At 38.1% G+C, this 12,557-nt stretch overlaps 2 protein-coding genes across 3 annotated transcripts; both read left to right on the forward strand.

The window, feature by feature from the left end:
- The first annotated feature begins 369 nt into the window (after positions 1-369).
- On the forward strand, positions 370-3,050 carry LOC116430843 (uncharacterized). The gene is made up of 3 exons (XM_031985464.1): positions 370-514; positions 1,933-2,029; positions 2,644-3,050. The coding sequence occupies exons 1-3, from the start codon at positions 500-502 to the stop codon at positions 2,859-2,861; spliced, it is 330 nt and encodes a 109-aa protein (XP_031841324.1). The 5' UTR covers positions 370-499; the 3' UTR covers positions 2,862-3,050.
- A 1,166-nt stretch (positions 3,051-4,216) lies between these two features.
- LOC143174514 (uncharacterized) lies at positions 4,217-10,779 on the forward strand. 2 transcript variants are annotated; one of them, XM_076367658.1, is made up of 3 exons: positions 4,217-4,272; positions 7,459-7,525; positions 8,756-10,779. In XM_076367658.1, exons 1-3 carry the CDS (start codon positions 4,255-4,257, stop codon positions 10,405-10,407), a joined length of 1,737 nt encoding a protein of 578 aa, XP_076223773.1. In that variant the 5' UTR covers positions 4,217-4,254; the 3' UTR covers positions 10,408-10,779. The 2 variants fall into 2 exon arrangements, with proteins under 2 accessions (XP_076223773.1, XP_076223772.1); XM_076367657.1 differs by having other exon boundaries at positions 4,246-4,272; positions 8,753-10,779.
- The last annotated feature ends 1,778 nt before the right edge of the window (positions 10,780-12,557 follow it).

A 12,557-nucleotide genomic window follows, 5' to 3' on the forward strand; every position in this document is an offset into this window, starting at 1 on the left:
TTAAAAATTATATGTAATAGATAAATCATTGTAGAATGATGCATTTAATTATGCTCATACGAGCTCAATTTCTTAAATTAATATTACAAATTAATTGCCACTTTTACTATAAATCTAAAGGAATTCTGTACTTAATGATAGTAAAGATGATATAAAATTCACTTGAGGCACTTGGAGAACTTTATTGTCAAGCTGTTTACGACGGAGAATCTTCTTGAAAGAAAATAGGTAGGAAAAGTGTATTTGCATCGGTTATTTACACCGTAGACATTGTGAGAGGTAAGCTTGCGCTGGCCAAGGTTAAGGTGGACGGTATCCTCCATTTACATACGCACTGCATTCTAATAAAATCCTGAGTCGATCAATAACATTCGGTGCTGAAAGGGAATAGTAGCCTTTGATTGGCCAATTGAGAGGCCGAGCCCCGTATATAATTCGATCTTTACCTTACCGGCTTAGTTTCCTTCTGTCCTCGCGTCGCGGCTACAAAAAGGTCAATATGCCTCCTTTGAAGGTACGTCACATCGAAGAAGCGGGAAGATAATCAAACTTCATTTATCCTCGTTTTCCATCGATAAGAAAACAGAATATTACAATTCATCATATTAATTACTCGGCGACACATCAAAAGATTTAGATGCAGTGATAGATATGTAATTTTCTTTACTGAAGAAACGTGATTGTGGAAAGATAGAATGATGTAATTTGAAAGTTAACAATTTGTTCGACTTATCTCGTGGTGTTATGTTAGTCAAACTACCAATGGTGATTAGGATTGGGCCTTAAGGAAACAAGATAAACTTTTTAATATATAATTATGGTTGTATATAGATTTTATGTTCACATTGGATAGTAATTATATTGGTAATAATGGCTTTATGATAGAATAAGTTAGGAATAAAGGATGGAACAAAGAGACTTCTAGCAAAATATGTTTTGTTCAGTGTCACATTTAACAAAAAACGTTGTTCTCTTCGTAAAAATGATTAAGTAAGCCCTCGCACGGTTCTAAACGGAACAAAACGAGAAAATGGTGCACGAGTGTGATGTAGATCACGTGAGTAACATTGTGAGAGGTGATTGTGTTGTTCAAGGTCCATATGTTTCACAGTATTGAGGATATTGGATATTTATTGAACGCTTTAGATTGAAAAACAAGAAGTGAAATTTTGTTAAAATCCGATTCAAAAGAAGTGTGCAAACTTGTAATGAAACCTTTATAATTTTTACTGTTTTTACGCGTGAAGTATTTTTCGAATTCAACCTTGATCCTTTCTCGACGATGCTCTGTTGTTACAAAAATTGTCGAAATGAAATCCTCGTCTGCGATTAGCCAATTGTAATTTTACGCCACATATAAAATGTAATCCTATCCATGTCCTTGTACTCGAATTTCATTCCTCTGTCTCGATTAGTTTGTTAGTGATCCGAATATGTATCGGTTAATGTATCTGTTAATGCCTGTAGATTTGAATCTATCAAGTTTCCCCAATTTTTTAATATTGACTTATTATATTTGAATCACAGCGGTTAAATGCTCGGAGAAAGTAAGAACGTTAAATCTTTGGAACTTAACACCTCAAGCTTGTTTATTTAATACTTCACAGAATTTCTAAATTTGTGCATCGCAATATACGCAATCTAGTTACTGTAAACCTAACATCAGGCGTAAAAACACGGATGCAAACAGGAATGCGCTTTCTATTTGCAACTGCCATTGCAGTAACTTAGTCAACTATTGCAAGTTAATGCTTGGGATCAATGACTTAATAGGTGACTGTGAATGCATATGAAAATTTAAAAAAAATGTAATTATTGTGAAAATGTAATCTAATATATCTGTATTAGGGTTTAAACACTTTAAGTCACTGTGATATAATAGAAAGGTATGATTTATTGGGATAATTATTGATGGTGATTATTTATTTATAGACAATACTTCTGTTGACTCTGGTTGGTTTGTTGAACTTATCGACAGTCGCCCCGGACAGCGCTGGGATCGTAGAAATGGTGAACGGATTGGCGTACGGTAAGTCAGTCTTCTCACTTTCCTTTGGTACGTAAAAATTCGTATAAATCTATCTTAATTATCACTGCCATGTAAATTAATTTTAAATTAAATACATGTAGACCAATCCGATCTCACTATTTTCAAAAACATAGTCAATATTATTAATTTATATTTATCTGTGTAGCAACAGAGGACGACACTATCATTCGAGACTGTTCGATTGCTGTCCTTTCACTTTTCGATATAGAAAGTTTAAACTAAACTTTTAATAAAGATCTCAATTCTATTCTGTAGAGATATAACAATAAAGCAAGCATAAATTTAACAAATGAAGTAAATAAAATATGTTATATCTCTATTTACTCGTTATATTAAGAAATAAATGCATCAGTTCGAAGATTTTAATGCCTGGAGAGGAACATATCACAAGAAACTCGACTCAGTCTATACAGAAACTTATTTTACGCGATTTAAATAATTGATTAATTTTAAGGGAATTGAGGTATAAACTGACAAATTTACTTCTAGTCGGCATAAACATCGATTATTTTAGTTCAGGAATTATTTAAATGATTATAGGTTGCAACATCTTTTATCCGAGACTTCATCTAACAATTGTTATTTCGTTGTAGGTGGAATTCCATACGGAAGCGTAACTGGGATGGTAGCAAAGTATCCAGGATTCATGAACCAGCAAATTAATAACCTGCAGACTCCACAATTACACGGGCTCGCCGGTGTACAACCAATCGGTGTCGCGCCAAACTACAGAGCTGCTCCGTCAGTTGGCGTGCGACCGCAAACTGTGCAAATTTATAATCTTCCGGGACTCGTTGGTTTTTATAAGTAGTCGTGAACTACTTTTTAATCAGCAATTCATTATTAGTTGCTAAGTAATTAGTAACAAAATGTTAGACATAAATGGCGTACACGTGGCATTAGCAATCATTTACCATAGATATACAAATCTAGAGAACTTCAAGAAGTCTGAGGCAATCGTCGTTGCTAAACACAAAAAAATAAAGAATTTTTATTAGAAGCATAGATAAAAATATATCCGACCACCATAATCGTTACGAAGGTTTCCATTTTGAAAATTTATAGTAATCTATTATTTATTCGATTGAGTGATGCTTAATTTATATTAATTGTACATGAAGTTATTCTTAGGAAGTTATAAAACCATTCTATAACATTCACTTCTGACATCAATGAAATTTACATGTGCTCAAGAAGATGTATAGTGAAATCGCCGAGCACCGTAATCATTGCAGATTGTCCTGATACGATACTCTAAACGCGCGAAGAATAATATTTAATAAAGAAGTGAGTGCAAAGTGGCTTCAATATCTACATTCGAATCTCCGCAAACTGGTTTTGTGGCGAAGCGTTTAACTTCGTTGCAACATATGAATACATACTTATTACTAGGACGAAAGGGTTACAAGTTGAGAAAATTGCATCCACGTATCGACGTATATGTTTTGCATCGATATTAGCACATGATTAAAGGGTAAAGACAGTTTTCATCTGAAAATAATAACAACCGATTCCTAAAGAACATTTCAGAAAATATTTACATTTCCTTGCAAGGAAATTCACTTAATTGATCTACGATAAGTGGAAAAATGATTGCAAAGACATTTCGACGAGTTCATGTGAATTTCACCTTAATGTATAGCTTTCCTCTAAGCGAATCAAGTAATTGCATATCCAACAAATTGTATTTTTATTCTGAAAGTTTCTGGGTTTAATAAAACTTAGTCGATTTCCAATCCTATTTTTCTCAGTGCGAAGTTCATCAGCCTCGGAATAAAGGGAACAAATTGAAAACAATTTGTACTTTCCTTAATTAGTATTGCAAATCCATAGGGCCATAGATCCTTTTCTTAAAGATCCTGCGGAGTGTGCAGTTCTACAATTATGTTTTAATAATTCCACCATGACAAACGAAGAGAACAGAAAGAAGCACATTCTTAGATATTAAACAATGAGCATTAGACAAACTGTTCGCTGCACATGTTATCCAATATGAATCTTAAAGACGAGATGCGAGTATCGTCGAGTTTGAGTGAATTCATTCATAATATTGCATCCATTTCACAGTGCAATCCTCCCCCTGAATTATGCAAAATATGTCGGTCTTATGTCATTTGAATTAGGGCAAAAGCGTTTATGGAGAGAAAGTATAAATGACATCGGGCACGGTGTATGGCTGTTAGTCGTCACGAGTCTCACGCACGATGCATTACCCGCTACACGTGAGTACATACATACGAACACTAATACGGTATCGGTTGACAGAAAAGCGAAAAAAAAAGGAGAACCGAAGAAGAGACGGTCTTTCGTAACGACTGAGGATGATATTCGTCCACCGAGGATGCACCATACAGCAACGAGGACACTTTCTGTCCCCGAAACAGGGAAATTAATTTTTGTCTTGCTTGCCTCTCAACGCATTCCATGCAATTGTACGTTGCACAATAGACTCCTCGTTGTTTGAGTAATTCGAGTCAATATTTTCTTTCTCGGAACCTACGGCTAACTTCAACTTCAAATCCTTGATCGACGGACGGTTTATTTTGACGCGTGTTGCAATTAAATTTATGCAATTCAGATTTCGTGTTATTTAAAAGAATCTGTCGTCAGTGCGGGTTATAAAATAATTGAAAATTAATCTACAGGGTTAGTGCAACGATTTTGTGGATGTATAAGTGAACTTATAGTGTTATTGTTTCGTTTAGTTAATTATATTTTGTTCACTGTTCAGTGAGCTTTGTGTTGTTCAATTAATTTCTAATGAAACGTGAAATTTGAGTAGTAATATATTGTGAAGCAAGATTTGTAGAACGTTGCAGCTTGTTCGGGAATCAGCGATACAAAAGTAGTGAAACAATCCATCATCTGGATAAGATGGAAGCTTTATATCTTGTAAAAGATCGTAACATCGTTGAGCAATTCATTTCTGCATGGTGCACCGTGCGTTGCAACACAATGGCATATCGCGTTCATTTACAAGTTCGCGTGAATTTAGTAATAAATAATGCGGTTAAATCTATTTTCAGCAGGCGCGAACACAATGCTGCACTCTAATCGCTTATACTTGGAACAGTTTAACCTCTTCTTCGGACGAGACAAATTTGAACAGATTTATTATTGCAGAATGCAACCCTATAGATCAGGCAACGCCATTGTGATCGATATAACAATACGTTGCTGTGTCGCCGCGATTATTTATTACGGTTCGTGAATAATGTACCGAGCAGGTGTTGTTCAAGATTTATAAGTGACGGATAAGCTTTAATGAACCGTTTTACGTTACGGCGTGAACTTTTCGTCTGTGTATCTATATATGTATATTGAAAAGCGCATGTCCTTGCAGAGAAGAAAGGATTAAACGTTGCACAATCATGCTAATTACGAACCGAGTATAACAATACGAGATAATACCTAGTGTTCTGAGAATGCGTTCCATTTAAAATCTGTCTAATAACTGTAAGTAAAAATAATTGTGTGAGCTTGACTCCCATAAAATCTTTGTCGTCGATAAAAGTGCATTTACACGTTAATTAATCTTCTCCCGTGATAAGTTCCCTTGTGTCTTAACAAGGGAATCTAATAAAAGTGTTAATTTATGCACGGCCAATTAATTGAAATTTATCTTACGATTACCTCTTTAGCCATGGAAAAATTCGAAAGGATAAAAACCTGTGATGCTGAATATATAATTTCATTAATTATTGATTGACCGGTTAGAGTGTTGTTTCGTGCACTGAATTTATTGTGATTCGCTTTGGATCACTGATCATTGACGATGATCGTAACGCGTATAAGTAGCCACGTGGTCTTTATTGCGATCGCTGAGTACGTTGCCTGTAGAATTAAACTCATGAATGAATAAATCTCATGAATGAGACGCGAAACAATGTCTCTCCCGTTTCCTGCTTGAATTAATTAATGGTAATCGATTTGTATTAAAAGCGTTCACATATTTCTATGTTTTATTTCCCAGTCATTCACGTTTCTTAAACCGACTAATCGCGTAATATCATTCTAAAAGGAAAAATTAGTTCCATTCGAAAACTGTGCTAATATTTTATTCGTTTCGGTTCTAACGTTTCTTATTAATTGCTTTTACTATTTTTCAGCGTAATTAGCATTTGTTCTGTACGACGTGATACGAATAATTTCTCTTTCTGCCATATACTGAAGGCGATACTTAAACTAGAAAGTAAGAGACAACGGTGAATAAGTACATTTCACTGTCACTACATATTATTAGAAAAGGTATCTCCTTGATAACTGACATTCGCCAACTTGCAGTCGTATAAGTAGAGAATTAAATTTCGATAAAAAATCCCATGTCGTACGTAGCAATTCACCGGGTTATTTTCCTAGATGAACTGCAATAAGCGACACTATAATTGTAATCCGCTTTCTTGCTTTCTTATGCGTCGCTATGCGTCGTACGCTTCACAATAGACAACTTCGATATTATATAATCCGAACCAATTGTTTTCTGAATTACACGCGATCAGTACCCTTCTTGGAATTCTACGGATTTCAGGAAGCACTAACGAATGCCGCGATCGATTGATTCGTCAAGCATTTCAGCTTCACGGAGAACAGGTTCCATCTGAAGAAATGAGCATTATTGATTACTTTTCCCTACGAGAATGTCGCGTTCCACGGTGAAACACGGATGCCAATGATTCTTTCGTCACCATCGTTTTAATATATCTTGAACAATGATTTTTTACGCATTCGTTAGTGGTCCGTGGCCGACTATGCATTCCTGGCTTTCACCTTGTTCGCAGAACACACAAAAATTAAGATTCAAGTAAAGAATAACTGCACACGCCTTATTCTAATCTTAGCGTCGAAGATTTAGAATCTATATTACCATTCGCAGCCACATTTACAACACGTGTAAATTTGAAAAGTGAGGCAATAAGATATTTTCTATATTAAACAGTTCTCAGTTTAGTTATGGATCGTTCCTCTTGTCGTTACGAATGAATCTCCAAAATTGAATTTGAAAATTGAACATTCAACGATTTATTGATTCGTTAAGCGGAATTTCCATGTTTCCACGAATCGGAAACGTTGCCCGACCGTTCGAGCGTTCTCGGCACTTCCGTCGTCGGGATTGCACCCTCGAAATTTGCATAATCCGCCACGGTACGCCGTGCCGAACACACAAGTGTGTCACGTGTGCATGAAAGAGTGCGTCGATCATCGGATTTGCGCGCGTACGCGCGTTGCGTCACACAATGACAAATAAAACATCGTATTATAGAAAATTGCCGGCCACGGCATGTCGCAGGGCATCATTACGTGTTACGCAGTCCGAGGGGAAGCCGGGATCTTTTTCACGACACAAAGAAAAAGAAAGCCCCCACCCCCGCCTTCAATCGCTTCTAACTATTGCTTTTGTTCTGTCGCAGATAACGGTGCTCTGCACGGCACTCTGGATCCTTCGAGACGATGTGAACGCAGCAAAAGCCGGCGTCAGTAAGCAGATTATTATATCGTTCTGGGAACCTCTTTAGTGCCATTCGCGGTCTTGAACTACTTTATGAAACAATAACAATTGTTTCTTTTCTGGAGAGAAACACGAATTTCTTTCAGTGTCAACGATTAGATAATTCGTTTTAATATCACCGCTAAACGTTTTTCGTTTAATTTTTGTATAATTATTGTCTTAATCCCATGTGTGCTCTTGAGCTACTTAGAGTGTCGATTTTGGGTATTTTTATATCGTTAAAACGTGTTAATCAATTACAGTAGAAAGAGCAACGAGAGAAAGATACATAGTATAAATGAAATGATGACGAATAAGAAATCAGATAAATGTGAATACAAGCAAAATAACTCAGTCATGTTAGATGAGTAGGTATCCCATTTCGTGTTTGGATGGCAGACAGTTTCACAAAATCTAATTAACTCCTACATAGCTCCTACATGCTCGCCACGCCGCAGTAATAAAACATGTAAAATGTCAAGAGGATATACATATAGTATTTTGGTCCTTTGTATGAGAATGCAAAATTTGTCAGTGTTATATCAACTATATTGGGGTGAGTGCGTTTAAGGGGAGAAAGTGTGAGTGACATCAAGCGTGATGCGCGCCTGTCAGCTATTAAAAGCTTGTTTCTCGAAAACACATGGGCTTATTGCCACTACTCGCGTTGATCATGAGAAGAATCCTCTTTCGCAACTAGTTGTAATAAACAATATTTCTCGTACAATGGTGTATCACACTGTATTTGATAGAATTTCTTCCACGCGAATCGAAGATACTAATTTTCGTCTCCTCCGAATAAAAAATTACAAAACCGGATTTATACGGCGGATTACTTTTTCAGCAAGCAGTTTTATTATTATATTAAAAGTTCTTCATCCAAAATAATCGTCTTGATGTTAGAGACAAGCTTTAGGAAGATAACAGCATACCGGTTTTTGAAAAATATCAACAGCTTCTTCGAACTCACAGATCATAATAAATAAAGTCGTTCTCTATATTCTTCTTATAAATAACGGTGATCTAAGGCGAAAGTTACGTCACACAGACTAGACTTCAGTCACAGATAAATATTATAAACATAATATTATATCTTCTGGAATCTCTCTAAGCATCAAATTCACATTTAAAAATTCAACGTTATTTATAACAAAAACTTGAATTCTTTCGATTTCTGTGCCATACACGGATACTATCTAAATTTGATATTTGCATAGTAGGTCCAGAAGTGCTGACGTCGTTCGCGAAGAACATCGCGTCGGTCCTGTCGTCCACCTTGTTGTCCGAGTGGCAGGATACCGCGTTGAACCAGACGGTAATGCGGTTTCCTGGATCATCGAAGAAGACGCTGGGCACGCAACTGCTGCAGAAAGACGACACCCTGGACACTGGTACAAAAATCCGAGAAGTGTCTCGAAAGCTTACGAAAAGGCAAGCCGTGGAGCGCCGTCAGTCCCTGCGCGAGGATGGAAAAGGATTTCAGGACGCTTACGTAACGCCGGACGCTGCTCGATATCCGAAACATTATAATCCCGAACCGTATCGATTCACTTTAAGCCATGGTCCAGAAATCGCTCGAGGCAAGGCGAGCATTGGCACTCCCGAAAACCTGAACAACGACGACAGAGGGAATTCCATAGACGGTGACATTAACGCAGCAGCTCTTCGCTATCAGAACGGCTACCAACATTCACCGGGATTCAAGTTCAAGCCCGATCTTGTTCCCCCATTGGCTCATTCGTCTAATCAGTATCTACCTTACGGTTTCAATCCCCATTATCACCATCATCATCAAACACCCGCAACCTCGCACGAGCCTCCAGAAGTAGCTGGTATCGATACGAACGGAGAGAACGATGGTAATCTCGAACCAGTTAGAGGCTTGGCAGAGAGATACAATCTTAATTATCGTGATTCTTATTACGCTCCTCATCGTTCACGATTTAATAATCATCCGAGTGCCTTATACCCTCACAGACAAGTCGCTGAAAATCAACTAGCTCCAGGGAACGAACGGGACGCGGAAAATCCGTCTAGGCTAAACGAGGATCAAAACCCAGGACAGTCGGTTCTGGGTGGTTACGGTTATCCAGCGAAATTTTTTTATGGACCTTTCCATGATGGTTTCTATGGATCGCCTTATTTTTATCCTGGCCCATATAATGGAAGCTTCCCTCATGGAGATTTCGGGCATCCCGAAGGCAATTTTAGCGGTCCTTTTCCACCTGGTCCTCATGGTCCTTTCCATGGTTTCGGTCCGTATTTTCCTTACCCTCCTTTCCATCGTAATAATAATGGGAAGCCAGAGCAACCACAAAATTCTCCTGAGAATGCTGCGCAGACGGAAGCTGAGAGTGGGAATAATGATAATAATCAAGGGAATGATAAGGACTCTGGAAATAATTACAATGGTGGGTATCCTTTCCATGGTCCTTTTTACGGTGGTGCGCCTTTCTACAAGTATCCAAGTTTCCCAATTGTACCGTACAAAGGTTTCGGCCCTGTCTTTTTTGATCCCTTGGTTCCGAAAATCAAACCGTTTCCTTATTTCCATGGTCATCCGGAACCCTTTGTGCCTTTCCCGCTGATTCCATATTATCCCTTTCCCAAGTTTCATTATAATAATGGTCAGCCACATCAAGATCCTGAGAAACCACAAGCTACGCCCGCCGAAAAAGCTGTGGACGGTTCTAAATCGGCGGAACCGCCGGTGAACAGCGATGCGGAAGTGATATCGGAGGGTCAGTCGGAAATCGTTGAATCGTTGGCCTCCGATCGACAGCAGTTTCTTTTTCCTTGGCGCATTCGTAGCGTGAAATCCGTGTGTAAGGAATGTAGTTCAGATGCTGGGGATAAGGTCTCGGAAGAGTAACACGCGCACTAGGATCTACAGTGTTCACGCTTGAAGAGGTTAATGAAACTAAAGATACCAAATTGTAGTTTTTAAGTTAAATTATTTATAGGAACGCTTGATTTTTATCGATCATTCATTAATAAATGAAAATGAAATACTAAAGGACCGCATAAGTATACCAAGGAATGTGGGGAAGAAGGAATTCAGAATTTCTAATCAACATCTCGATATTAAGTCCCAAAACGAAGAACCCGTTCTATCGATGACTAGCAACAACAACAACAACAACAACAACAACACAACTTTATATTTTTTTCGTATGAATTTAATTTCCAACCGTGAAATAATAAAGTTAGTAATGTATTCTTAAGTGGATTAAGTCAAATTCAGGTGTGAGGGAGCTATGTAACTATGATTTCAGTTACCGAAATGTAATTGATTATTAGTACACAGTAATATATACAGACTACATAAGTAAGATTTGTAATTTTCTATCTCCTTTAAAATAAACAATCGAAACGATCAACGAGACTTTCAATCATACAATTCATACGTAGATGATGAATATGTCGTCATTCCGTTATTTTAAGTCTGTCCATTCATAAAGCTAGTTATATCATTCCCCGGCGTGCGATTATTAAAACAAATAAAAGCTTCCCATAGACAAACACCGGTAGCAGATCCCAATCGGACACGATGTCCTCGCCTCGGAGCGACGGAAAAAAGCTATGCGGAGATCGAACGGGCGATCCGTCAACGGAACAAATTAATTGGCATCCGACACGTCGTTTCCAACGGACGCGCGTTTGCTGCTTGGTCAAGCATTCCCATCGTTACGACGTGCAAAAAGAGTTCCCATAGCTCCGGCTGGCCTTATACCGTAATTATGCATCGTGCCGACGATGCATGTTGCACTACGGTCTAATAATTTTCGTGACCTCCTCCCGGCAGATTTTGCATACACGCGTGTCGCGTATCAACGAGGATGATCGTGTCGGCGATCGGCCGGACGAACGCCGCCATTGTCCTTGGCGCGAGCGTTCGCTCGAGATCGGTAACGGCGCAGTAAAAATCGATTTATCGTTACACCTTCAAGGCGACTAGGACTCTAATAACACGTAACATGCGGAAAATCCTTCGGTCGATCGCTGATTCTGGGGAAATAGTATGAAAACGAGAAAAACTGTTCACGTAATAGGCTGGAGCAGATACTGACCGTAGTGCTGTCGATGCGGCGATTAAACGAATAATTAGAAGAGCTAGTGATAGGCGTGAGAATCTACTTGGAAGATTGACTTGCTGTGTGTTCATTTATTTGCATCCTTGCCTTCTGGTTTCCTTTTAGGTTCCTATTATTTTTATAAGGATTACCTTACTGATTACAATTTTCCTGTAAAAAAACTACCTGTCTTTAGTAGATTTATTTAGAGTTTATACATTTATATTTTTGAAGCAATGTTCATCTTCGACTAATAACCATATCGCTTAAAAACTTAGATCTCACCGGGTATAAAACAAAGATTAGCATAGATATTTTTGCGCTTAACGTAGAAGGTCTGTTTCTTACAATCATTTCAAATATCCCTTGTTTCTTGTTGCGCACTGTTTTAGTATATCCTATCGAATATTTTTAGTTTACCTTGTAACCTAGATTTCAGGTTCCAAAAAGTAATTAAAAATATTGAACCGATTACGAATCGACGATAAGTTTCCTCGTTAAATCTCCTGCAAATCTAACGTTCTCGTTAATGGCTAATACAGCTCTGTGTAAAACAAATCAAATTAAAAGGACTCGTATTGAAATAAATTTGCATGTGGAATAAGGCGGCCGCTGCGGAGGAAAGCAGGCCGTAATTAATGAATCACGGACTCACGCCATTTTTCCCCCTGCCCCGAGAAACGTAATAATTACTTACCGCATGCACGACGATCAATTACCCTGTGAAAGACGAGTCGTCTCTCAAGTCATCGGCAGATTTCGCCGTGTGAGGCAATCCGTTCAGGATTCTCGGGCTCCATGTAAATTGCTACCTTTTCGTATTAATGGAATGGGGTTCGCGCCGCAAGTCAAATAAGTCAGAAACGAAAAATTCGATAACGATCAAATTAATGCCGACGTTTTTCTTTAACTGAAAAACGGTGAAGAACTTGCGGCAATTCGTTGCCCG

Source organism: Nomia melanderi, chromosome 5, assembly GCF_051020985.1.
Source record: "Nomia melanderi isolate GNS246 chromosome 5, iyNomMela1, whole genome shotgun sequence".
NCBI lineage: Eukaryota > Metazoa > Arthropoda > Insecta > Hymenoptera > Halictidae > Nomia > Nomia melanderi.